This window comes from Xiphophorus couchianus, chromosome 7, assembly GCF_001444195.1.
Source record: "Xiphophorus couchianus chromosome 7, X_couchianus-1.0, whole genome shotgun sequence".
Classification (NCBI taxonomy): Eukaryota; Metazoa; Chordata; class Actinopteri; order Cyprinodontiformes; family Poeciliidae; genus Xiphophorus; species Xiphophorus couchianus.
Window position 1 is genome coordinate 2967077 of NC_040234.1, and position 27672 is coordinate 2994748.

Genomic DNA, 27672 nt, shown 5'->3' on the forward strand with positions numbered 1-27672 from the left:
GCCCTGTTCCTGAGAATATAGGAGCTACAGTACTTCTCAGAGCAACACTGGTAAAAACCTTGTTAAAGGGTTAATAGAGGAGCCATGTAGTGATGATTTCCTGAAGGCTGAGTTTCAGAAAGAACAGGAGTTCTTAAGACAGTGGCCCAAATTTTTATAATAAAGTAATGTAGGTACATGATTGTGCTATAAAATGGCACAATGTGGCTGGAAAACATGACGCTACTTTCATCATAAGAAAAATCCAGTTTTACCCTCAAGGAAATTTAGCTTTTTCTTTTTAGCCAAACTGATATTTAACTTCATAATGTAGATAAGTCTCCTTCTCACTAAAGCCGTTTCTCTCCAGGTTTACAGCAAAGTGAGACTCAATAGTATTTTAAAGGGACATTCAGAAACCTTTTGGTCAGTCCATTAACATCCTTGTGATGTTTGCTGAATCCAGTGGTGCATCAGTAAACAGCCTCCACACAACTGTATGAATAATAGGTCTTTTTTTATTAACAGACATCATGAAAATGTCGACAGTAACAAAATTTTTAGTCCATTTAGAAAACAAACAAGTGGGTTGGACTGAAGAGACTCCTCCCACACAATAACTTAATGAGGAAGAGGGTTAAAGAAGGCAGGAAGTGGGTTGTGCTCTGACACATCATGTAGCCAATACTCTCCCTCCTTCAGCCCAGCGCTCACTTCAAACCTGGCTAGAACAGGCCAGGTAATCTGCTGCTGCTGCTCCCGCTAACAAATACTAGCCGCATGGTGTGCGTCATAAAGCAGGATCAGAGTCCGACAAGAAGGAACATCTCACTGCTAGATCACAGGACAGAGCTAAAGGTGAAGGTTCGGTTACTACCACACAAGCATCACACCTAGGTTTTTATTTATTTCCATTTCATTAGGACAACCCCGACCCAAAGCAGGAAGGTCAGCAACACAGGTGAAGAGAACCATGATGTGGGGTGTATATACAGAGGAAAAGGGGGCGGGTCATAACTGAGGCAAACCCACCGTGTCCACAGCGAGCCACTGGTCAGTGGGAGTCATCAGGTGGCTAAAATCAGGAGTTTAAACTTTAGGACTAGTACTGTGCTGCCGGGGGATAAACAAAACGCAAATATGGTTCAATGTTTTGTAAAAACCCATAAAAATATTGTGTCAAAGGTCAAAAGAGAACCTGATATAGTGATGGGGGGGAGAAAAGGCGTTGCTATGGACAAAGTGGGTGGGAACTGTGAGGAGAAAGTGACCTTGTTGATGTTACCCTGCAGGCTGCCGAGCCCCGCTCCTGCTAGCTTTACTTCCTCAGATACAGACAGAAGAGTGAGGGAGGAACGGGGGACGTGGACAGTGTCTCCATACACTGTAGTGTGTCTATACATATATTCAGATATATTTATGCAGAATGAGTGCGCCTCCTCTGTACTGTATAGATATAGAGCTGTGCGCGGCGGCGGTGGCGTTAGGCCTCGCTTTCGCCAGCTGACGAGGTGTTCTGGACTTCCTCCTCCAGGATGGGCACTATCAGGTTGTCCTTGGACATCAGGTTGTACTTCATCACGAAGCGTGTGAACCGGTGACACAGGAACGTCTCGTTCTGCGCGCGCACAAACACAAACACACAATTGCTTTGTTTTAAAGTGCGCAGCAATTTCAGAAAGTCAGGCTAGATTTTTCTTGCTTTAGGTCAGTTGGGTGACCAACATTATGGTCAATTGATTACAGGGTGGAAACTAATGACTATCTTAGTTACAGTACAGACCAAAAGTTTGGACACACCTTCTAATTCAATGGGTTTTCTTTATTTTCATTACTATTTATAAGGCAAGAAATCCCACTTATTAACCTGACAGGGCAGGTTGACCTATGAAGTGAAAACCATTTCAGGTGACGACCTCTTGAAGCTCATCAAGAAAATGCAGAGTGTGTGCAAAGCAGTAATCACAGCAAAAGGTTGTTACTTTGAAGAAACTAGAATATAAGGGGTATTTTCAGTTGTTTTACACTTTTTTGTTTAGTGCATATTTCCACATGTGTTATTCATAGTTTTGATGCCTTCAGTGTGAATCTACAATGTCAATAGTCATGAAAATAAAAGAAACTCATTGAATTAAAAGGTGTGTCCAAACTTTTGGTCTGTACTGTATCTATTCCATCGATTGTTCTGACAATTAATTGGATCAGAACATGGCAAATTCTTCAGATTTTCATTTAAGCCTTTTTTCAAAACAATATTTGAAATACATTAAAATATGCAAATAAATAATTTAGCCCCCTTTTAAATAAGAAAATAAGCATTGCGTTGCCTAAAATGTAACACAGCATTCCTTTAGTCAATGTCTGCTCATTTGTAGATTGATTAATTTTTGCACTAATAACGATTATCAAATAATGGTTAATGGGAGATTTAGTGTATATTTTCTTACAGAATTTGAACAAAGTGAAGCTAAAACTTCCACTTGAAGAATCTTAGATAGAACATGTTTATAGACAAAGGTTGTTTTTTTTACTATTTTAAGAGCAAAATGTAAATATTTTTGTACAGTTTGACTTGATCACTGCTCTGAATAAGTTGTCCTTTCAGCAAATTACCCTTTTTGAGTCTATATACTCCACTTAATAATTAATCGATTAGTAAATTAGTTGACGATATTTCAATAATCTTTTGGGTGAAAATAAAGTTTTTCAAAGTTTATTCTGAGAAAAGTCTACATCGTCTTAGTGTAAACATGCTCAGGATGTCTACATTCTACATTAGTTTCAGGCTGAGATCTTATCTTCTCTCCATGGTAACAGTGGCGTGTCCTTTCTAACACACAACCCATGACTTGATTGGACAGGAACCAAAATGTGTTGGGATAAAAGCAGAGACTTTAAACTGCTAATCCTAATCAGTGGCAATCCGTTCAGATGGGTATTATTAGTCTGAGTTAGTATTAGATCTGATCACAATCAGCCAGTCCTGTCTGAACTGCAACCACTGAGAAAAACAAAACAATACACTCAGTAATAAATGGTTACCAGATGATCTTATTGGTCATGTTTTATGACCTGAACTAAGATCAGCTGTTCCACCTTTATGAGATGCATCATATTGACAAATGAAACCAGGTGGGAGCACTTGGAGGACTTGCAGACCTTGAGTATAAAAAGCAACTGTATAAATAAGTAACCAAGAGCAGCTCAGTCATTAACACTCACCTCATACTTGTCGAATATCTGACGATGATGGAAGTAGGCATGAGAGAATATCCTATAGATGCGGCGACAGACGGAGCCCAGCTTGGCCACTGATGACTCCTTGATGCTCACCCTGCAGCACAAAGCGGACACGACGAGAAGGAAGACGAAACTTGAAGAAAACTCTCAATCCATGTGCTTCACAAAACCACACTGTATAGTAACTTCTTTCTCACACTTCCAGTATTTTTCAATTTTCAATGCACTTTTACACTTTTTTCCCAAAAAAGAAAAAGATTTTTATTAGTACAATATTTTACACTAAAACATTTCCTATGAATATTTCCCCTTTAGGCCAGAGGCTGAAAAACTAACAATGTTTATAATGACCTGAGGAAAAGCTCTTGACTGGTGAAAATGCTAGAAAACATTTCTCCACTTTACAGGAAGTAGCGGTGCCCTGATTGCAGTTTTCTGGCCCATCACCAGTTTGTACAGATCCTCACCTGCCAGTACTAATTTTGACCAGCACCAATTTCTTTGTCTGAAACGTCAGTATTGGGGTGAAGCAGTAAGTCTGGGTGGACTTATTGCTGCACCCCTAACAGGACGTTTCTTCTGAAATCTCCTAGAGCTGCTGTAGAAAAAGTGTGACAACAAGCTTAAAGGGGCAGTACTGTGTGTTTTCCAGCCACATTGTGTCATTTTGTAGCACAACTAAGTAACTATGTTACCTTCAGTTGTTATATAAATGCTGCATATATCAAATATGACTTAAGAGAAATTTGACTTTGTAATTTAACGCCTTTAAATTTGGCCTCTGTCTCTCTAAGAAACTCCTGCTCTTTTTGAAACTCCACCTTCAGGAAGTCATCACAACATGGATCCTAAGTTAACCCTTTAACAACATTTTTACCAGTGTTGCAGTGAGAAGTAGCTCCTATAATGAGCTCAGCAGATGAGCAGTTCCAGCAGGTGTTTGCTGATTGCTGGTGACTAGTCTGAAGGAGCTGAGGGGGGAGTCATTTTTCCATAGACCCACCGTACCTACTGATATTTAGGTAGGGTAAAAAGCCTCAAAACAAATGTGTCTTTTATAGCAGTAGTTTAAATCTGACACTGACAATTTAACCACAAACACTACTTGTATTTCCATTTTTAACCCTGTACTTTGTTCAAATGAAAACAAAGGTCGAGTTTTTCTGGATTGAGCATGAAGCAAAAGACGACCAGAACAAATGCGCAAACATTTTTTTAAATTTTCTGTAATGTAGCTGGCCTTGATACACAACACCTTTATAGATATCCATATGTAAACAGAAGGGGTGACTGACCTGCTGGGAAAATATTTGTTGCTATTGAGAAGACAGGCAGCTCCGTCCAGCGTGTGCCTGGTGTAGTCAATGGCAGGGCACTGCGATGGCGGCAACACACAAGCAGAACACACACCATCAATGAGAGCAACGTCTCCATGTAACGAATGATTCGCTAGGACTCACCTCTTTGGGCGTCTTGTGGGCGGCACATAAGAAGATCCACTGCTCTGTGGCTGTCATCTGGGTGCAGGTGTCAGGGTGGCACTCACTCTGCAGGCAAAAACACCAGCAGCACATGTGAGGACAGATGTTTCACAGCGGAAAACATTTATTTGGTCTTTCTGGCATAATATAACAGCAGTGATCGTCTTTGAACTTGTGTTGAATGGCTGAGGAAAGTCTTCAGCCTGTTAGTGTTCACTCATTAGGACTGATTAAAAGGTTCACAGTTCTTCCTGATGAAATGAAGCAGCAGGAAAATAAAAACAACAAGTCTATCAAACTGTTCCACACAATGAGCCTGAAACTAAATATTTAAAAACTGTGCAGAAAAAGCAAACCGACGGGTATTTAAAAATAAATCTAAGCTTTTAAGGTCAGACTTTACATGTACAGAAAGTAAATCTGGAAAACTCACCTGCAGTTTTACAGCAAGTCCGTTAAGTTCCAGACAGAACTGCCTGCAAGAGGATCAAATCAGAACACAAAGGGGGGAAAAAAACTGTAAATGTTTGGACATTTCTGCTTCAGTTTTACTCTCGCTGTATAAAAACAGAACATTCACTATACTGGAAACTGATTGCTTTTTCTACAATAACTGATAGCACATAATTTAACTACCATGCATTTAGATTTTTTTATACCTTCATGACACACAGAAGGTAAAGAGGTGAAAAGGTGGGAAAGCATTAAGAAAATACAACCGAGTTGCTTTGATGGAAGCAAGAAGAAACTTTTTCAACAAAATCTATATTTTTTCCCCCCAGTAGCTGAAAAACCAATTCATTATATTTACTGGTTATTAAGAAACAAAAGTCAGAAACACTTTTGAATTCTTTTCTCTATTTTATTTAAATTTATTTAAAAATTGTATAATCATATACAATTGTCATCGTGTGACTTTAATCACACAATAACTCACTAAAAGGACAGACTTAGACACCAGTCTAAACAAAACAACGACTAAGCATGAGGCTAAGGCAGACGTTTTGTTTACCTGAGGTGCTCATACTTCCAGACGCCTTCATCCTGACCCTCAGGAGGCTCCAGGATTTTGTCAATGTTGGAGCAGTCGGACCTTATGTTCTGCTGGATGTACTGAAAATAAAAAGACAACAAACATAGTAGCAAAAAAGGGAACGTGGATCAAAGAAGTCAGTCCTTGTTGTGTTTGTTTAGCTCAGCCACTTAGACTAGCTGGAGTCTCACCACTTAAGACAAGAATCCAAGCATTCTAGATTTAACCACGCTCAGAAAACTAATGGGTTTGTTTTGAACCAAGATAAGAACAGAAGGTAACCATGTACATTCAGCACAAAATCTAAACACTTTGATGGAATAGTTCTGAAGTTTATTTGTATTTTACTGGATTTGTGTTACCATGAGCCTATGCTTGTATGATTTTCATTCATGAATCATTGAGAGGTTTCATGTAGTACACTCTGTTCTGAACTCCATATCATTACATTACTCAGTAACAGTTTATATCCAGGATAACACATCAATAGCTACACACCTGTTGAACAGCTAGCGTACTGTCCATCTCCTCAAACGATTCATCCGGCCAGTTGTAGAAATCCTGTAAGAGAAAGGAGGAAAAATCTCAGCGCTAACAGCTAGCATTGTGGCACAAGTTACTAAATCACAGCGCTAGTTCGCCTACGCTAGCCACTAGAGCTAAGTCTCTGATAAATATCAAAGAGTTAACATTTGCCGGCAGAATACGCTTTGACCAAAGGTCGCCGGGTGAGTTCTCACTCTTCCTTGAAGCTGCCTTGCTAGTTTACCTGACAACGTAAACAAGGTCGTGACTACTTCCTGTAAAGGTAAAATGAAAGTCACGGTTGTGTTTTTAGGAGACTGGCTATAAACGTCCTTTGACGCAAAACATCACTAGTTACATAAAGCGGTGACTCTAAATTCAAATTCAAGACAAAAGAAGCAAAATAGGAACTATTTTAGAGAGCCCTTCATCCCAGCAATTAGACGGTGTAAAAAGCTAACTACAGCTAGCTGTGCATTCCGGTGACAAGCCCCTTTGAGTCGATGTCTTGGACCGAGCTGTCGATGGAAAGAGGCGGGAAGAAACTGCATGGCTGTCCGGAGATAACTCAGCCCGTCGTGTGGGGTCTGTGTAGGTCCACCGGAGCTGAAACCAACCTTAGCCTTGGTTCCAGGCCGATTCCTCCTGAGAACTGCAGCTCCCTCCGCCATGACCATCTCGACAGAATACCCGGATGTTCGTCATAAGCGACGTTGTCGCGAGGAAAGCGGAAGCTATTCACTCAAGGGCGGCCGAGATGGAACTCCAAATTTAAAAACTGAGCGCAAAAGTGAATGGATTTATTAAGTGTAAAGGATGATAATAATAGAATACAGTATATCTTAAATTATCTGTGGAAAACGTGCAACACGAACACTGGAAAAATGCATCCACAAAACGTGCCCTAAAATAAGAAACTACAGACCTTATAGTCTATTTCCAGTCTTCTTCAAAGTCCTGTAGTAGGACTTTTCAGAACATACATTAAATCACGGAAGAGGATTAGGGCCACCGAAAAAAATAATAATAATTCTGACTTTAAAGTCAGAATTCTTTTTTTTTTTTTTTTCGGTGGCCCTAATCCTCTTCCGTATGCATCCTTTGCAGTTTGGTTTAAAAATAATTAACACAATCTGCTACCTGCATTCTTTAAATCAGTGAAGGTCTTGTGCGAAATTCTGTTACCCTGTGAAAATCCGCGCCCCCTGTGTCGGGAGCGCGCATTGCAGCCAGAGAGGCGGATCTGACCATTTTCAGATGGTCAGATCTGAAAATGATCTGACCATCATTTTCAGATCATTTGAGTAAAACGTTACTCAAGGCTGAGAGTCAGATGGCTGATTTTACACACTATTAAAACTATGTCACATAAATGTTTACACTACAGGGCAGTTTCTCCTGTCTGAGTCTGTAAGGACAGGATGAGATGTGGGTTAAAGAAAGAAGAAAAACCAAACATTGCTTCTTTTTCTCCATCTAATAGCTTGAGAATGTTTTCTCTCTCCTTCAGAGCTTTCCAGGCCTGATCCTTCTCCTTCTTGGGCCGAGAAATGGAAGACAACTCATATAACTCATACACAACTAAAAGAACTCATATAATCATGTCAAGGTTGTAACATTCAGTTTAATCGGCAGCTGTTGTTTTAAAAAGAAGCTATAACAAAATTGTAAAATAAATAAATAAACGAGGTCTTCTTACGCTGTTTTGTGTTGTTATTTTAAACGCCAAGAGAATCACTTAAGTCTGACAAATAAAAGTCAGTCACCAAACAGTTTTCCAACACGTTGTGTGTATTTATAATTTTTCGATGCTGATAGAGGATGGAAGCTGGCTGATAGCAGGGCACAAAAATTAAGACTTCCTGAAAAGATGAGAGTGTAGACTTCCTGGTAAATCCTGTTCTAATGTAAAATATGACAGATTACTGGATTAAGGAAATTTATAGTATATTACATGCTATCACACATAATATTTTTTAAGAATTTGGAAACAGTTGCTCTTTATTTCCCCATGTTATGGGGGGAGGAGAGGAGAGAATCGATATTTCAGCTGCCAGAAATTATTTGCCAAAGTTAAAGGAGGGGAACCAAATACTTTAGCCACCTGATAAAATCCGTTCCCACTCTATAACATGGGAATAAATTAATTTACCAGCAACTCTTTAACTGTGCTTTGGAAACATTTGCTCTTCATTTCACAAAGGTAAGGGGCTTTGGGGTTTAAACTATCTTTCCATAGCTACCTTATATCAAAGTCCTGTAAGGATAAATATCAAACATAGTTTTCAAAATGTAATTTATGAACCATTATACAACATACATAAACCAAATACAAACCTGGAGGCCGATGGGACCCTCTACAAAGCTCTGGAGGTCAGCCTGGAGACCAACAGGACTCGCTACAAAGCTCTGGAGGTCAGCCTAGAGACCAACAGGACTTGCTACAAAACCCTGGAGGCAAACCAGGAGACCAACAGGACTCGCTACGAAGCCCTGGAGGTCAGCCTGGAGACCAACAAGACTCGCTACGAAGCCCTGGAGGTCAGCCTGGAGACCAACAAGACTTGCTACAAAGCCCTGGAGGTCAGCCTGGAGACCAACAGGACTCGCTACGAAGCCCTGGAGGTCAGCCTGGAGACCAACAAGACTCGCTACGAAGCCCTGGAGGTCAGCCTGGAGACCAACAGGACTCGCTACGAAGCCCTGGAGGCAAACCAGGAGACCAACAGGACTCGCTACGAAGCCCTGGAGGCAAACAAGGAGACCAACAGGACTCGCTACGAAGCCCTGGAGGCAAACCAGGAGACCAACAGGACTCGCTACGAAGCCCTGGAGGCAAACAAGGAGACCAACAGGACTCGCTACGAAGCCCTGGAGGCAAACCAGGAGACCAACAGGACTCGCCACAAAGCCTTGGAGGTCAGCCTGGAGACCAACAGGACTTGATACGAAGCCCTGGAGGCAGGCCGGGAGGCTCTGCTGACCCCAAGCTCCTCATCTGACGCCTAACTAAAATAAAAGCAAAACTATAGTTCATAAGATAAATAAGGGTCTGATGACCTGGCGACAAAGGAATTGTCTGGTGACGAAGGAGAACTGTGTTCGATGGCCTCAAGTTCCCATGGCACCGCAGTCCTGCGGGCCTCAAGCTCTCCTGTCAACATCTTTCAAGCATTAAGCTTTTCCACCATAAGTCCCCAAGTGTCAAGCTCCCCTGACACAGCAGTTCTGTTGTCCTCTAGCCTTTCTGCCACAGATAATCAAGCATGAAGCTTGGAGCCCTCATCACACTTCTTGATTTAGAAGTACCAAGTGTCAATCCAGTACCTGAGAGTACCTGTTTGGTACATTTTCAGGAATGTATTGGAGACGCCACTGATGACACGTCTGAATACAGGCAGCTGCTTCTGTGGCTGGTCTGAAACTGATTGGATGTTTTCGCTGGTTTTCTGTTCAGGTGGCTGCTGGTTCAGCTGCTCCAGTTTAAGCTGCAGGTCGGTGTTCATATTCTTCAAGTCAGTATTTTTCTGCTCCAGGACCTCGTTTGCTGCTCCAAGGCGGTGTTTATATTCTCCAAGATAGTACATTTCTGCTCCAGAGTGGTGCTTCTCAGCGTCAGGGCGGTGTTTATCTGTTCCAAGAAGTTGCTTTTCTCCTCCAAGGAGGCTCTTTTCTGCTCCAAGACGGTGTTAATCTCGTTGAAAATGGTGTTTTCCAGCTCCAGGGTATTTCTTTCCCTTTCCAGGGCATGGTTTATATGTTTCAGAGTGGTGTTTTTATTCCCTAGAGCAGTTTTTTCCTTCTCCAGGGTACTTTTTTCTTTCTCCAGGGTGTTGATTCTCTGTTCCAGAGTGGTGCTTTTCTGCCCTAGGGCAGTTTTTTCCTGCTCCAGGGTATTGTTTTCCTTCTCCAGGACATTGTTTCTCTGCTCCACAGCGGTGCTTTTCTGCCCTAGGGCAGTTTTTTCCTGCTCCAGGACATTTTTTTCCTTCTCTAGGGCGTTGATTCTCTGCTTCAGGGAGGTGCTTTTGTTCTCCAAGGCAGTGGTATTCTGCACCAGGGTGGTGTTGTTCTCCTTTAAGGTTCTGTTTATGTGGAACAGTTTGTTTAATTCCTCATCTTTGTCTCGAAGCAGCTTGTCTTTTTCAAATGTAGCTTGTTCTATGTTCAGAACCTGCATCTTCAGCTCCTCATTTTCTTTAACCAGAGACTGTTTTACAATGGACATCATGCCAACTTCTTTCAATATTCCATGGAGCTTCTGTGTCTCTTTAGTTAATGTCTGTTGTACTTTTTCCTTTCCAGAATCACAAGATGATGTCTTACTGCTGCGACTCATTGTTGATCCCTTTTCTCTGGACAAATCCAAAAACTTCTCAATGAGTTTCTTTACTTGTGTGTTAGGATTTGCCTCTTTATCTCGAAAAGCTTTCATTTTCAATCTCTTGTTAGGATACTACTACGTGCTCTTTGTCTCTCTTCTTCAATGGTTATGACCGTAGAATTCAAGCGTGCAGCTCTGTGATGCCCCCTAGCTCCACAAAGTGTGCATCGCTCTTTGTGACATCAATTTGCATGATGTCACACATTGATGTCACTGCCTCAGCAGAACAACTAGAAAACTGCTGAAGTTTGAATAAAAACAAACTTTACGGCTGAACGCTGCTCGGCTCAGCTGATGGCTATTGGAGACAGTTCGGCTGGTAATATGTCACCAAGGCTGAAATCCACACTTGGGAGACAATGGACTGGCACAGCAGGGTGCGAGGACCACAGGTCAAAAGGAAACATTGTGTCCGAAAACAGAAAAAGGGGAAACGGGCGGGCCCGTTGACCCAGCTGATGCCAACTCAACCTCTCTCTAGCTAAGCAAGGTTGGTGGAATCAAATAATGTTCTCGCTCTTTGGTTACCTAGCAACAGCCTGTTGAGTCACTTGCGCAGCAGCAGTTTCTGGTTTCACCTCCATTCCTCATAATTGCTTAGAAATAAAAAAAGAAATTAAAAAGCATTGTGATGTGAAAACTATGGATAAAAAAAGAATGTATTCCAAATATTGAAAACAGAAAAACTAACAAAAACATTATTGATACAGATATAAGACACTTATTTCATGATATTGTAATATTGTTCAGCCTTACCATAATTAGACTATTTCTGTGTTTAAAATCCATTTTAATTAGTTATTATTTAGGATTATTTTCTGAGAAATTGAGTTTGATTAGTTTGAATGTAATTACTGAAATTCGTGGTTTGGGTAATGTTATCATTAACCAAATCTATATGACTCACAACAACATTTCATTTCCCTTTGGGATCAGTAAAGTTGAATTTTGAAGACAACACTTTACCAAGTTTTTTTTCTTTTTGTCCAGTTTCTAGTGAAAATATTTTAGTACACTTAAAATAAGACAAAACTGACTAAACGTTTCAGCAAGATACAGAAGCTTGTTTAAGTAAATAGTTCCTTAAAATTGCTGAAGAATTATTAGTTCCATTCACAGAATATGATACTTAAAACAAAACATTCTTCCCCAGTTATAAGTGAAATAATCTGCCAATGGAACTAGTATTTTTTTCCATCAATATTAAGGAATCACTGACTTAAAACAAGCTCCTATATCTTCCTGAAAAGTTACTCATAAGTTAGTTGTGTCTTATCTTAAGTGTACTAAGATGTTTGCACAATAAACTGGACCAAAACTACTTGGTGAGGTTTAGTGTTTTTGCAGTGAGGGAGCTGAAAACAATCGGAAATCATTTTTATTTCCAAAAGATGTAAAACAGTATGCTAAATTATGCACTAAATACTGAAGTTCATAGTTATAATGTGAAAAGTTTTGCATTAATATGATTAATCTGTCAGTTATTAATTGGAAGAACAAACATGTGTGTGAGAAGAAAACTCCTCTTGTTAGGAAGCGATGGGGCTTCTGTCCACAAACCTTCTTTATCCACCAGCTCCTGGTCGATTTTACTGCTCCCAAACCTCACTAAAAATAAAAAATAAAATAAAATAAGAGAAAGCATTGTTTATCAATCCGCCACGGTGGATTATCCCTCCCCTCAGACTTAAAGCTAACTGGACTCTCACCTATTAATTTGTCATAATCGACTCCCTTGGCGTTGGTGGTTGAAACGGTCCATGGATCCACCGTGTCGTCCTCACCGGCCAAATCTGCTGCCGTTCTGTTGTTCACTGACGTCCTGCTTTGTAGTCCTGACCAGTCATCTGTTTGTAGCCCATTTTCAGCTTCAGTAGCAGCTGGACAGCAGCATCAACCTCAGCCTGCAGAAAAATAAATAAAACAGGGACAAAAAAACAAACAATATCATCAATTAGGCAAAAAATAAAACCAATTGAAAAAACCTATCAGTACTTTGCGTGTTTGCCTTAGGTTCCTGAGTTTGCTGTGGTGTGTTGGTTTATGTATGTTGTATAATGGTTAATAAGTCACATTTTGAAAACTATGTTTGATATTTATCCTTACAGGACTTTGATATAAGGTAGCTATGGAAAGATAGTTTAAACCCCAAGGCCCCTTACCTTTGTGAAATGAAGAGCAAATGTTTCCAAAGCACAGTTAAAGAGTTGCTGGTAAATTAATTTATTCCCATGCTATAGAGTGGGAACGGATTATATCAGGTGGCTAAAATATTTGGTTCTCCTCCTTTAACTTTGGAAAAATAATAATCAAATGTCACCAAATCCACAGGATTTGTTGTTGATGAAGAGAGGAATCGGCATAGTTAAAGAGTTTGTGAAAAAATAATAAGGTCCCATGTCATGGAGGGGGAACAATTTTTTTCAAGTGGCTAAAATATATGGTCCCCCCCCAAGTAAGTTTGGTAAATAAAGGGTATATATTAGCAAATTCACAGGATTTGTTACTGATGAAGAGGAGACTAAGAACAGTTAAAGGAGATTGTGAGAAAAGCAATTATCACGTCAAAAAAATTCAGCAAATTGAGTGGTTAGTGCTCCGTTTGTGCAGGTTTGTGCCGTTAAAATTTTCGTTTGTGCAGCTTTCGTTTTCGAGATATTAAAAGTTATAATTTTGGCCGATGACGTCACCATCCCCCCATGTTGCGCCAAAACAAAACAAAGTGGGCTACTGCTCATTATGAGATATTACATAATTTTCTTTCATACGCCAACTGACTTCACCTAAACTGATGACTGTGTCCTGCTCTGGACATAACCACACAGCAAGCAGTTATTAATTTCGTATGTTATTGTGTAAGTTAAATTCTGCAGATTTTCAGCTGTTGTACAATGTGTACCTTCTTTTGTTTTGAACATCAATAAAGATTTAGAACAAGAAGAAATGTGTCTCATTTCAAGAAATGTTTTTAGATAGTAATGTTTTCTCACCAATATAACTTTCTCCACAATAATTGAATCCTGTCAATACAGGACATGCGGCCGTGACCATAACGCAATGTGTGTATTTGTATGAGGTGGTTTCAACAATTATATTCACATTGTTGACTTACTTTCTGCTGATTATGCAGCAAAAGGGTAAAAAACGACAATAACAAAAAAAAATCCATAGCTAACATGCTAGTTGCTTGAGCAAATAAAGTTTTTGCAGAGTAAAACCGGAAGTGCACGGCAGCGTCATTGGTTCAACAAAGTTCATCCAAGTAATGTACTTAATATTTAGTAAATATATTTTAAATGCAACGAGTTTCATTTCATCCAATTTCTGACATTAAATGTATGTGCGTGGGCTTCAAGGATTTTTAAAAGCACGTAAAATGTTTTGCCAACTTTGACAAAGTTCTCACACGAGGTCAACTGTGATTGGCTCCGCCCACACTGTAGCGAGTGTTGTTTTTGCGGCAGAGCAGGTGTAATTTCAGCCTCTCCTTGAAATTATTCTAGCAGTCTGAAAGAAATCGTTTTGAAAGAGTCATTAATATTTCAGAAACCAAAGCTGCACTAACGGAACACTAACTGTGTAGCCCAGTTTGGTTTGTTTTGGAGCAACATGGGGGGATGGTGACGTCATCGGCCAAAATTATAACTTTTAATATCTCAGAAACCAAAGCTGCACAAACGAAAATTTTAACGGCACAAACCTGCACTAACGGAACACTAACCACTCAGACTATTTGCTGAATTTTCTGACGTGGGTGGGGTGTCAGCTTCACTCAGCTCTCTAAACTCTCGCATATTGATGAGAAAACGGACTGAAATATGACTGAAGAGGAAACTTTTAAAGATATTAGTAAGATTATCACGTTTCTTAACCATGCAAGCCCTAAAACGGTGGGTTTTAAATAAAATGTTCTACATAACGGGCCTCTGTTTTGTAATGCTTTAAGCTATTATGGTGTTAAAAGAAAAATCGGGGAATTTCAAACCATCTGCGGAGAACATCTTCATCAGACACTGACTGAAAAACATTCGACTCATGTGTCTCAATAAAGGTGTAAAAACCGTATTTATTTCAATTAATCTGCAAAATGAAACCCACCGTTTTAGGACATGTGTGCTGATATGTCAGTCTTTCATGTTGCTGAGAAACTAGTGATAATGATGCAGAAAAACAAAACCAGTTTAGCGCCACCTAATCATTGTTGATGGCCTCTAATGAGCAAGGTTCTGCTGGTTTCTTCCTGTTAAAGGAGAGTTTTTACTCTCTACTGTCACCTCATGCATGCTCTGAATGAGGGATTAGATGTTAAATATTATTAAATGAAACTGTAGAAATCAATCTTCAATGACATTAAAGGGATTTTTGTAAAATCTCTATCAAAAATACCAAATTTTGATCACAATTGATTCGTAAAAGGAATTAACAAGTAAAACACTGAAGAGGGTGAATGGTCTTTGTAGGCACAGTATCAATTCCTTCCACTTCACCATCGAGTCCTATTTTTTGTTGGTCCTAAACATAAAATCATAATACATTTAGCATCTAAGTTTTGTTTCATAAGATGCAAAAAGGTTCAAGGGTTTCAATTTGCCTGCAAAGTTCTGTAGAAAGGTTTCATTACCTCAGTGAAATCGAAGCAACAGAAGAAAAATCCATACATTAATGTTCACTGTTAATAGAAAAGTGGGGAGTTGTGGATGTTATCTGCCACAATATTCCCAGTTTACATAAAGCCAAGTTTATTCCAGAAATATTACTTATGACTTTCTGACAGAAAAAATTAATTTAAATCTACGTTTGAATGTGCGTTAAACTTGAAACCTTTAGAAATGTGTGGAAAACCCCCATCACACCCTCATGAAAATACAAGAAATTAACAGTTGAGTGACTTTATTATTGTAACAAAATGCAATTAGAATTATTTACAATTTACGGGACATAAAAAAGAAAAACAGACATGAATGAAATTAATTCTTCTCTGCAGCGATGATGGACTTCACACAAACTAACAAACAGAACCTAGTCGACGTATTTGCCGAGGATGTCTCCGTCGCGGAACAGGAAATAGTCCTATGGGAGCAAAATATGACAAGTTAAACCCAGAAGAGCACAAAGCCTCTGCTGTGACTGAAACGGTGCTTCACCTTTTCCTCTAGAACTACTTTCGTTCCTCCGTATTCCGGTAGCAGGACCTTCTCTCCAACCTTCACGCTAACAGGCAGCACATGGCCTTTCTGAAGACAGAAAAAAAGAAAAAGATAGAATGTTACAAAAATCCCAGCCCAACTCCTCAACTAACCAGTTTGTTTTATCATGATGGTTGTTGTTGGACATACATCATCCCAGATCCATCTCCGAAAATCTATCGAAACAAAATGGCCGAATTGCATTGTACCTCTGAAATCAATACAAATGTTCTGTAAAAAGTTACACACGCTTTGCATCACAGAGATGGCAAAGATGTAGGCATGAGGTCTGCCATGTATTTATGTTATTAGGATAAAAGTACAGACAGTCAAGATTATCATCTGCTATTGTGTGATGATTTACTATTAGAAGCAGAGAAAATAAGGAGAGTCCGAAGTATGAAATATGGCTGAAAAAGTCCAAAACTTCATGTTGAGCCCAACAAAATAAAACACTTGCAGACTGCACTGTCTGTGTCTTCAGGTGAAACCTTTTTTAACCCTAGGGTCTCTGCATGAAGCTAACTGCATTTCTAAAGGGTCTACAGATGACAACATAGGAAGAAACCAAACTGGCATACTGTGGACCACCACCTATTCAGAGTTCAGTATTCACAAATGTTTCTGTGGAACGTAAATCCAAAATACTTGTGCAAAATCCCCCTTTTAGTAAATTTTTTTTCCCGTAGAGCATATCTAAGATATTCGAGGGAAAACTCAGCTTGGGAAGTTCAAATACCTAGCAGAGATGCTGCTTCACATACTACTGACTGGCTTTTGTCAAGAAGCCAATCCAGGAGGGGCATTTCTTTTACTTGACTCTAATCAGCTACAAGAAGACTGTAGATATTAGCTTCTGATGCAGAGCTAAGATTGTTTGTACGGTACGTTTTATTACGCATCAAAATATATTTGGTGTGAGAGCCATTAATAGGTCGTTCTAATCGTTTCTAGAAGGAATCTTAAGTATTTTGGATTTTAGGTATTAGTATGTGGCTAATACATAGCCACATACTGGGTCCACTACTCCATCCGTCTTTTCTACCTCACTTTGTAGGCCTAACTACTCACTACTCTCAGGAAGGTGTAAAAATCTGAATCTGTGGACCGAGGCAGCCTGAAGAATACAGCGTGATGATTTCAATCTACCTAAGAACAACACAAAAGTTACATGATTAAGGTACAACAGGTACTGCATCAGACAGCAAGCTGTGTGAAACGTGGAGTAGAAATCAAAACTATGGGGGAAATGAAGGAAACAATATATCACCTGGTTGACAGAGCCTGGGCCGACTGCCACCACCGTGGCCTGCAGTACTTTGCCCTGGGACTTCTCCGGCAGCATGATGCCTCCCTTGGTTACCGTCTCCGCTGTGAGACGCTCCACCAGAACCCGGTCAAACAGGGGGAGGAACTTCCTGAAGGCCTGTAAGAAACGGTGAGCTCCAGGTCAACCATGGATCATATGGACGGGAATTAGTTTCTAACTGTAAATCTATAACATCATTTATTCAAACAGAAAAATTTCCAAGTCAAACGTTTTCTAGAAAAGGTCAGGTTTTTCTAGCAAATTTCCAACTCAGAAATATCCTTGTTATTTGTAGAAAATTTTGAGAATAAAAAAAGTACTTTTTTAATTTTTGTTCTCTAAAATGTCCCTAATATGCCGTCATAGAAACCAGACAGGTGATTTCAGTTGACATCAATGATCAAAAAGCCAGCAATAATTAAGATTGTGACTTAGTTTCTATTAAAACAGCTACTATCAGTAACAACTAACAACTACACTTAACACTAGAGACGATCAAGTTTAGGTCAATGAATCAGTTTGCAGGCAACTCAAGTCAGCTTTATTACATTTGGTGAGATTTTAGGAAATGCCTTAAGGGAGGATTCCAATAGTGGCTGCTGAGCTTAGGATAACAGCACATGTATCAGTGACCATGTGTCAAGGCTTCTGGTCCCAGCATGCTTACTGGGAGGAGGAGGGGCAGCTTCGCTCTCTCTCTCTCTGATCAGTCGACCCTGAAACCTGGCAGGACGAGGACGGCTTGACTCACTGATAAAACACCTGAAAACTTCCACTTAAGACACGAAGGAACCACGTCAACATATTTATGTTAACTAATTTAACCAGGATTGTGTCACAATTTACTTTTAGTTTTACAAAAATCAGGACTGAGCATTTATTTATCCCAAAGTATCTGTAAGCTAACTGATGGTTACTTACTCGTTAAGTTTGAAATTTAGAACTTTGCAGTAAAATAATCAAGTGCTCTTAATGTAGGAATTCTACAGAAACCATTCCTATGGCTTCAACTTTTTCCTGAAATGCCAGGAAGAGTGCTGGAGTTTTCTCTGGCTGTTCGGTATATTTTTTGAAGGTTTTTGATTCATAACAAAAGCAATCAGACTATTTTTGTTTTAAATCTTTGAAAACATTCTTTATATTAAGGCATTATATCATGCCATTTTTACAAAATATTCCCATATCATCAAAACCAGTCCATGCCAGACATCCACCTTTTATTTATTTAACAATAGTAGACAATAAGTTGGCATCTAGGATAGAATTACTTATTTTAAATAAGATTTTTCGTACACACTCTTTCGATGAAATGAGACTAGGCTCACTACATCACTTTGAAGTGACGAAACATGATGGTAAGAGCCACAGTTGTGCTGGACGCCTACTACACAGCTTTAGGGATCAATTCCGGAGAGTTTTTGTCTGCTGCAGTGAAGTTTCACCAACCCGAAGGTCGCGGGTTCGATCCCTACAACTCCACATGCAAATGAATTAAGCTGAATAGAGTTTGCGTAGATAAAAAGCTATTTCAATTACAAAAAAATATTAGGTCTTATAGCAGCTGCATATATTCAATAATCCCGTTTTTTTTTCTTGATGTTATTTCTTTCTTAAACCTATTCACGGAAATATAAGGTAAATGTGCGGTTGAGCCCCCCCACACACTGTTCTCCTCAGCAGCGTGACCTTGTGAATGAAAATTAGCTTACACAACGCTAGCTGACGCCTCGATGTAGATAAAATAAAAACCTTACAGAGTATAACCGGTCCCCTGTCTCTCTGTCTAAACCCTGAACATCCAGCTGAAGCTATCTCCAACTACTAGACGCTGTTTCTTACCATTTTATGTGAGAGAGTCTGTCTGGAGCAGCGCTGCAGTCAACTAGCGTGGAAATGAGACTCTCCTTAACTCCCTCCACGTGAGGAAATCTCCAGAAGGCGCATGCGCACTACCTCACTGAACTTGACGTGGCTCACAGAAGGTTCTAGTACACTCGGGGATGATTTTTAAAAAACTATTTTGTTGTGAAATTTTATAATATTTTTAAGTTAAAATGCGCATTAATGATTTTAAATGATTTTAACTTAATTTATTAAAATGTTTCTCATTTGAAGCTCGCGCAAGATTGCACAATGTCAACTTTGACCTGTGTTTGCTCCTCCAATGGCACGCAGGAAATTTCTGGAACCTTTCGCCCGGGAACGAGCATATCTGTGGTGTTATTGGACTAAAATATCATAAATAATCAAATAATTCTTTAAAAATCCGAGTATTTTCTGGAACTAATCTCTTCATTTGCTAGACCGGAGGTGACCTTAGTAAAAGCAAGCAAATATAATTTAATTTTAAGTAAGATATACTGAAGTATACCGAGTACGGGGCGGACCGGTACATAACCCGGATGCAGTAGACCATGTGCAGTCCTGTCTTCACAGCTCCACACGACTGTCCTCTCATCCAGTCCTACCGCTCCGTGTGGTGTCCTCGCTGCATTTACAAGCTTTTACCTCGCAGGTAAGCGCTTAAACGTCACGTGTGTTAACACAGGCGGCTCGAGTGTGCATATTTTAAGAGCAGGCTTCAATTAGGCTCGTGTAGATGACGCTGTTTTAACCCGAACAGCTCACATTTCGCTAATTCCTCCTCTGAAGAACAAGGACGGTCACGTTAAAATGGCACTACGGATTTTACCGAGCTTCCCAACTGTCCGCGGGAACGCCGTTCAGTTTCAGTCTGATAATAGTTGTCTCGTGCCTGACGAAATGAGACGGTCAGTTTGCTTTGGTGTCACTTTGATGTCATCTCAGATACAGCGTGTTTGTGCCCGATTCTTCCACAAGAGCGTGAGCGTGCAGACACAGGCAGTGCACGTGCTGCCTTCACAATTCTTACCATTTGACCTTGTGACGTCCGGCCTCAGGAGCCCACGTGGGATCCTTTTGCTGGCTGGATTTTGAAGTATTAGTAACATTTATGCAAAAGTTCCAGCATAAAAAGTAAATGAAGTTTTAATTTTCTAGCAGTGTGAAGGAAGAAGGTGAAACTAAAAGGTACAGGAAAATGTTTGATTTTATAATTTCCTTGGGTTATTTACATAGGACTGTTTGCTCAATTGTGTCTTTTTATTAGTGCTAGTCGTTCATCCTTTTATTTCCTTTCACTACAGATAAAACTGAATTATTCAGATTTTGGAAATGGAAGAATATATAAAAATCCTAAAGTACTCCTGCCACTATGTAGCTACTATGTAGTATCAATATGCAGGATATGACGGTGTACTTGGGGTTTGTATATTTTTTCTGTGGCATTATCGAAACAAGATACCAAGGAAAATTTGTTCTAGATTTTCTGAGATTGTATGAGGTATAATTCTTATTTCTGTCACCTCCACCGCTTGCTGCACACAGCAGGCCAGCTGGCTGAACAGTTTCTTATGCTTTTCCCTCACTTGCAACAAAAATCAAATTCAACTGTTGGAAGTTATTTCCTGTTGCAAAATTCATGAACTGTATTGGCGTGGGAAGTGACTGTGTGTCAAAATGGCTAAATGAAATAAATCTTTTATTGTAATAACCAACATGTTGCAATTTAGCAGCAATATATATACATTTCTAGTTTTAAATATAAGCACTTGGACCATGTAGTACATTGTATGTTTTTTGGGTTGATACTTTCTACTAACAGTTACCACACTGTAAAATTCTCATACTGGCCTTTTTCTGACAAGTAAGAGTGAAAACTATACAATAAACCTGTTTAGACTGACACAAATATATTTGTTCCTGCCAGTTGTCTTTAGCAGATGGCTAAAACAACAATTAGTTATCTTGTGGTCAGGTCAGACGGTCAATCTCATCCTCTGGCCTTCTGCCTAAGGTGTCCTTGGTTGAAATGTTGATGTTGTTCTTCTCTCACTAAAAAGATAACTGAACTCTCAAACCTGTTTGATTGTTTGGCTCTCTGAATTTATTCTGGAAAGTCATTTTGTAATTTTGCTTGGTTACCTGCTAGTGGCTGTGTAAAGCCAATTTTGAACGGTCTAGACTTAATGAATTTACTGCTGATAAGCTGGGTGGATTACTGCCTCCTGGTTGGTGTCATGGCGGCAAGAAGCTGAAATAATCAGGGTCTGTGACTCTTTAAAGGCTGGACAATTCAGCTGCAACTTAAGTTTTAACAAAAGAAGAAATGCGGTGAAGCATGTGGGTAGATGTGTAAATAATTAGTTTGATGGAGACTTTATCAAACCTGAAATGTGTTCATGTTTTTTATATATTTAATCAAACAGTTACAATGTCTTAAGTGTGAGGCTGTGATAAACTTAATATTTTTCATTCATTGTCAATGTGCATCTTGTGCAACTAGGTTGTTGAATCATCAACTTGAAGGTTCAAATTTCCGATCCTGACCTCCCTACCCATACAGTGGTTAGGTCGGTCCAGACAAGTAGAGTGGGGCTGTCTTTGTGCTGACAAATTAAAAGCTTGATGGTGGATATGTTAGGTCACCTGTTTGTGCTTTTGTAACCTGATTATGTATTTACCAGTTTGATGTCCTTCCATTTATTGTCACTAGGGGGTGGTGTTCATCCCCACCATGTTGATGGATTGAAATCAGCAAGTTTCTGCTCCTAAATGAACACTAACAGGACAGACGTAACCTTAGCAATTCTTCGGAGATGGAAAAAAGTCATCGCCTTAATATTTCTGTGAGGGGTCTGATCAAATAAAACACGAAATGACCGTTTTCAAGAGGCAAGGGAACATTATCAAATAGATGATACCATTTCTACCTTTGCAGAGTTAAACAAGAAGAAATTCTCAGTAAACCAGTTCTTAAGGGCGGATAGGCATACCTAAAGTTTGGACAAGTTAGACCCGTTATCAAAAAACATAGACATATGTAGTTGAAAATCATCTGCTTAGCAGTGGAAATTGATTCCAAAATCAGGTTTTCCCTCGGTGTCATAAGCGTTGGGGCCACCAGGGCTTATTTGCCCCTCCCCACCAGTATAGGCATTGTTTATTTTAAATGGGGTTTTTCTATATACCAGTAACAGTGATGGGAAAAACAAATTGACACATTTTTTCATTATTCTTTTTAACACAAAAACCCGTTTTGCTGCTGGTGGACTGCCCTATTGCCCCTACCACTGGGCTTAGCAGGTTTCTGAATAGAATGTAATAATTGGCAAAGTGGCAGGAGATAAAGCAGCAGATCCAAAACAGAGCCTTGTGGAACTCCATGTTTGACTGAACAAGGCTCAGGCTCATGTATTGACCATTTTATAAATTTTTTTTTTTTTTTCCTCAGACATGTTTCGTCTACCTACCGTCATGAAACAGGTGAGGCCTGTGTGCCGGGCCCTGGCTCCTCACCTCACACGAGCATACGCCAAGGAGGTGAAGTTTGGGGCGGACGCGCGCGCCCTCATGCTGCAGGGGGTGGACCTGCTGGCTGACGCTGTGGCCGTCACCATGGGGCCAAAGGTATCACACTTCGCTAACTGACTCGTCTAATGACCGACACTGTTGGAGAGCTCAAGTATCGTCTTTGTGATCTTCAGGGTCGCACTGTCATCATCGAGCAGAGTTGGGGCAGTCCAAAGGTCACCAAGGATGGCGTGACGGTGGCCAAAAGCATCGACCTGAAGGACAAGTACAAGAACATTGGGGCCAAGCTGGTGCAAGATGTGGCCAACAACACCAACGAGGAGGCCGGCGACGGCACCACCACGGCCACGGTGCTGGCGCGGGCCATCGCCAAGGAGGGCTTCGACAACATCAGCAAGGGCGCCAACCCCGTGGAGATCCGGCGTGGGGTCATGTTGGCCGTGGAGACGGTCATCAACGAGCTGAAGAAGCTCTCGAAGCCTGTTACAACCCCAGAGGAGATCGCACAGGTACGGAAAAACGCTAGGTTTGCTTAGTGCTGCCCCCAAGTGTCAGGACAATGAAATTTACATGCAGTGATGTCGTTTTAGGTAGCTACCATCTCAGCCAATGGAGACGTGGAAATCGGTAACATCATTTCCAATGCCATGAAGAGAGTTGGCCGCAAGGGAGTCATCACAGTAAAGGTCGGTGTTTGTTGTTCCTGTTTTACTTCAAAATAAGAGTCTCAAAGGTGAAATAGTGCATGAAAACATCATAATCATATGAACTTAGACAGCAATAGATTTCTGCTTCATGAGAGTAATGAGAAATTTCATGACATTCTAATGGTTAGATTTGGAAACATTATTTCCAGTTGAAACCAGATATTTTCATACAGCTAATAAAAAGACCAACTTTTTCTTGTCTAGAGAATTACAAAAAATATTTCTCTTTGTCCAAATGCCAGAAAACATTTGAGATTTTATTTTGTATCGGCATTTAATTTGAGCAGGAAGATCATTTACCTCAACACAATTTGTTTGGATTGTTTCAACATAGTGAATATTTACTATTCCTATTGGCTCAATTACTTATTCTTCAGCTTACACATTGTACATTAAACAAAGCTATTAAAATTGGGGGATTTAAAAAAATAATAAGTTAGTGTTTTTGTTTGTAACAGGATGGGAAGACTTTGCAGGACGAGCTGGAGATCATTGAGGGAATGAAGTTTGACCGTGGCTACATCTCTCCTTACTTCATTAACACCGCTAAAGGTAACGTCACTCATCTGACCAACCCCATCTAAGGTCATGGTTTGGTCATATTTAGATCAATCGCCATCCATCTCGTTTTGCTCCCAGGCCAGAAGTGTGAGTTCCAGGACGCCTACCTGCTGCTCAGTGAGAAGAAGATCTCCAGCGTCCAGAGCATCGTACCAGCTCTGGAAATCGCCAACCAGCACCGCAAACCTCTGGTGATTGTAGCTGAGGATGTGGACGGAGAAGCTCTGAGCACCCTGGTTCTCAACAGGCACGTCTCGTCAAGTTTGTCCCCTCAACACAGAAACAAAAAAAAAAAAGTTTTTGGACAACGCCTAAATAACCGTTGATTGAACTTGCAGGCTGAAGGTCGGTCTTCAGGTGGTCGCTGTCAAAGCTCCAGGTTTTGGAGACAACAGGAAGAACCAGCTGAAGGACATGGCCATCGCCACCGGCGGCACGGTTCGTTTCATTTCAGCTCTCACCTTCCTGTTGGAAAATTGCCTTCCAGTCGTAATTAAATTAATGCTCTTAAATAAAAAACGAAAATGTTGTTTTTACTATTTTCGCTACAGTTCCAGAAGAGCATCAATAAATAGGTTAATTTAAAAAAAAAAAAAAAAAGCTTAAATCACACTACTTTCCATATGTGACATCCTGAAGATTCTCGTTTCAAATGGGAATGTTTTAACAGAATTTTTGTGGCAATATGAATATTGTCATGCTGTCAGCCATACAGCAACCTAAAAAAGTAGTAATAAATAGTTTGTCATTTGTATTATTATCAAAATAGTATTGCAAAATATCACAATAATATTGCATGTCCATATCAACCACCTCTACTTCCACATGCTGATATTTGAGGTTAATCATCAGCCGATACCGATTAGATACAGAAAACCAACTGAATTGTCTTAAAACGTTTTTTAAACAGGCATAAATGTACTGAATTACAACGATCAGAACAGCAACTTAAATATACCCACAGCTTCAGAAGTTTGGTCAAACATGTAAAAACAGCACAACTTGAATTTGTTCAGTCAGCGCAGTAGAACAGCCAATGTAAAATAAATAATAAAGAAACTGAAACTGATAAAACAATAGGTTGACTGTCTTGGTCAAATATGTAAAAATAAACTGCAACAAACCTTCAAATGATTCAGAAAGTGCAATTAGAAATTCCAGATAGGTAAATGATAAAGCCTAGCGTCACTCAAAGCATAGAATTAGACTGACTAGATCTGCCCTTAGCGAGTGGGCACATTGTCACTCATAGATCTAGAATTTTTTCCCATATCAGGACCGATCCGGATATTAACTTTGCATCGGTGCGTCTCTAGTCGATCCCTGACTGGATGTATGTCTGCAGGTGTTTGGTGATGAAGCTCTGGGTCTGGCTCTGGAGGACATCCAGGCTCACGACTTCGGCAGAGTGGGTGAGGTGCAGATCACCAAAGACGACACCCTGGTTCTGAAGGGCGGAGGCAGCCCCGCCGACATCGAGAAGCGAGCGGCAGAGATCGCCGAGCAGCTGGAGAACACCACCAGCGACTACGAGAAGGAGAAGCTCAATGAAAGGCTGGCCAAGCTGTCTGACGGGGTGGCCGTTCTCAAGGTAAACACTCGCGCTTTGTCAGTTGTTAAGGGATTTGGGGAACAAACATGACTGATGTGACTCCTCCGTGGATTGCTAGGTGGGGGGAACCAGTGACGTCGAAGTGAACGAGAAGAAGGACCGCGTGACGGATGCTCTGAATGCCACCCGGGCCGCCGTGGAGGAGGGCATCGTTCTCGGCGGAGGCTGCGCTCTGCTGCGATGCATCCCGGCGCTGGACGCCCTGAAAACCGCCAACAATGACCAGAAGATCGGTGAGTAGAACGCATCCTCTTAGCTCCATCTCCTCTAGTCCACACGCGAGCTCTGCCTCATGCTCTCTGTCGTTCTGTCTCAGGCGTGGACATCATCAGGCGGGCGCTCCGTATTCCTGCCATGACCATCGCTAAGAACGCTGGTGTGGAGGGCTCCCTGGTGGTGGAGAAGATCCTACAGGGAGCGTCAGACATGGGCTATGACGCCATGCAGGGAGAGTACGTCAACATGGTGGAGAAGGGCATCATCGACCCCACAAAGGTACAGGACAAACTGAAGATGAAGCTCAGCTCACACACTTAGTGTTTGAGTCATTAAAGGGACAGTATCATGTAAAATCAACTTTATTGATCTTTCCATCCTGTTATAATGTTAGTCCCTCATCACAAACATACCTGGAATGTTGCTGGGATTCTTTCATACATGTTGGAGAAGTCCTTTAATCTCCATGGGAAACATTCAGCTGCGCGAAACAGTTGGTGGGACCTAGCCCCGCCTTCAAGATGCAGCTCCTCCTACAATCTGCAGTCTCCAAGATCCCGCCTCACAGAGGATATATGACAATTTGTGGCAGAGCCTGCTTTTTTCATAGATAATAAATCTAAAATAATCGGTTTGTCTCGTGATCAATGTAAAGAAGCTCATTTTTATCTGTTTTTGTAAGCTTGTTTGGTTACAAAAAAAATATCAGACTTAGAAAAATGGAACAAACACATTTTCTTGTAGTTGTATTTTACTGGGAACCAAAAACAAAAAATATTGCACAGTTTGTATTTTTGATGTGGGATTTCTACCCTGACTAAAGCTTGAAAGTAGTCGTATATGTTTTTTATATTTCAAATTACTGCTCAGTTTTGAAGAGCTGCTGGTTTGGGCTGCTAGACCAACACAAAGCAGTGCAGAACTGTGAAGTGTAAGAAATGGTGCATAGAAACATTTTAGCAAAAATCTGAAGAATGTGGCTTGCATATCATCACCTTCCTAAAATAATAGTCTACGTAATTTTCTGCCAAAGTGATTTTTTTTTTTTTTTTTGCAATAAAAAATTGTCCCCTTTCTATTGCCTAAAGATAATTTAATTTAATCAAAATGATCCCTTTTGGCAAAAAATTACTTAGGCTATTATTTTAGGTAAGTGACAATATGGCATTGTATTCAGCCCATTTAGATTTGACACCCTTAGTGAAAAAACAAAAATTAAAATCCTGACTTCAGAAAATTGCTAAAAATTCAGCTGCAGTTTCAAAGTCTGCCACAGAGGGGCAGTGTTGTCCTGCAGACAACAAATAAGCTGTAACCTGTCCTACTCTTCCTCCTGCAGGTGGTAAGGACGGCGCTGATGGACGCCGCCGGAGTCGCGTCTCTACTTTCCACCGCCGAGGCCGTCGTTACGGAGATCCCCAAGGAGGAGAAGGAGATGCCAGCAGGCATGGGCGGCATGGGGGGAATGGGAGGAATGGGAGGCGGCATGGGGTTCTGAGCCGGGCCTGCCGACCCTGTACAGACTGAATCATCAGACTTGAGCTGGACTGACCACGATTCCTCCGGAACTTCACTTGGTTTGACGGCTCAGTGGACTGAGAGCTGCCGAAGCCCTTCTTCGTATTCCACACTGGCACCTGAACGCATCATGTAACCTGCTCAGAGGGAATCACTAACAGAGAGTTCACCATTAGGGAGGGTTTGGTTTGTTTCAGCCTCACGTGTCTGCAGAGAAACGCAGAGTCCTGAATCTGTGTGCATTGTTGCATGTGGAGAAAATCATTACTTTTTGTCTCCAGAATGTTCCGATTCTTCTACTTCATGAACCTCCCCCTCCCCCTAGTTGCGCTTGTCGAGTAGCTGTAGTCCTGCAGGCTGAAACAAACAGAACCATTCCTTTGTGGACCAGAGAGAGCAGGCCTTCAATGTCCATGTCTTGATTTTTATTTTGTAGTAATTTTTTTTTCTGTTAATTCTTCATATGTTTTTGTAATATACATGTCTGTCATCATCGATCCGAATTAAAGCAGTTTTCTTACAGACTA

At 40.6% G+C, this 27672-nt stretch overlaps 2 protein-coding genes across 4 annotated transcripts; one reads left to right on the plus strand and one right to left on the minus strand.

The window, feature by feature from the left end:
* Positions 1-479: 479 nt before the first annotated feature.
* Positions 480-19130, minus strand: LOC114148447 (MOB-like protein phocein). 3 transcript variants are annotated; one of them, XM_028023764.1, is made up of 9 exons: positions 18977-19130; positions 17099-17254; positions 6232-6294; positions 5713-5813; positions 5134-5176; positions 4680-4766; positions 4515-4594; positions 3202-3313; positions 480-1597 (listed from the first exon to the last, which is right to left on the minus strand). In XM_028023764.1, exons 1-9 carry the CDS (start codon positions 18977-18979, stop codon positions 1463-1465), a joined length of 780 nt encoding a protein of 259 aa, XP_027879565.1. In that variant the 5' UTR covers positions 18980-19130; the 3' UTR covers positions 480-1462. The 3 variants fall into 3 exon arrangements, with proteins under 3 accessions (XP_027879565.1, XP_027879563.1, XP_027879564.1); XM_028023762.1 differs by lacking the exons at positions 17099-17254; positions 18977-19130 and adding an exon at positions 6876-7028; XM_028023763.1 differs by lacking the exons at positions 480-1597; positions 3202-3313; positions 4515-4594; ... (2 more) ...; positions 5713-5813; positions 6232-6294 and adding exons at positions 15516-15712; positions 15787-15876.
* A 367-nt stretch (positions 19131-19497) lies between these two features.
* On the plus strand, positions 19498-27672 carry hspd1 (heat shock 60 protein 1). Its single transcript, XM_028023724.1, has 11 exons — positions 19498-19652; positions 22452-22627; positions 22705-23040; positions 23122-23217; positions 23697-23790; positions 23878-24046; positions 24138-24237; positions 25145-25390; positions 25470-25644; positions 25728-25906; positions 26967-27672. The coding sequence occupies exons 2-11, from the start codon at positions 22454-22456 to the stop codon at positions 27123-27125; spliced, it is 1728 nt and encodes a 575-aa protein (XP_027879525.1). The 5' UTR covers positions 19498-19652; positions 22452-22453; the 3' UTR covers positions 27126-27672.

What these genes read in the sequence shown, in the direction of transcription:
- LOC114148447 (XM_028023764.1), bottom strand. An exon ending in GTACGCTAGCTGTTCAACAG is followed by an intron (nt 5,814 to 6,231) that starts GTGTGTAGCTAT and finishes TTTTATTTTCAG; the next exon opens with TACATCCAGCAGAACATAAG. An exon ending in AGATATTCGACAAGTATGAG is followed by an intron (nt 1,598 to 3,201) that starts GTGAGTGTTAAT and finishes GTGCGCGCGCAG; the next exon opens with AACGAGACGTTCCTGTGTCA.
- hspd1 (XM_028023724.1), top strand. Translation starts at nt 22,454, where the DNA reads ATGTTTCGTCTACCTACCGTCATGAAACAGGTGAGGCCTGTGTGCCGG. An exon ending in AGGGAGTCATCACAGTAAAG is followed by an intron (nt 23,218 to 23,696) that starts GTCGGTGTTTGT and finishes TGTTTGTAACAG; the next exon opens with GATGGGAAGACTTTGCAGGA. An exon ending in ACGGGGTGGCCGTTCTCAAG is followed by an intron (nt 25,391 to 25,469) that starts GTAAACACTCGC and finishes GTGGATTGCTAG; the next exon opens with GTGGGGGGAACCAGTGACGT.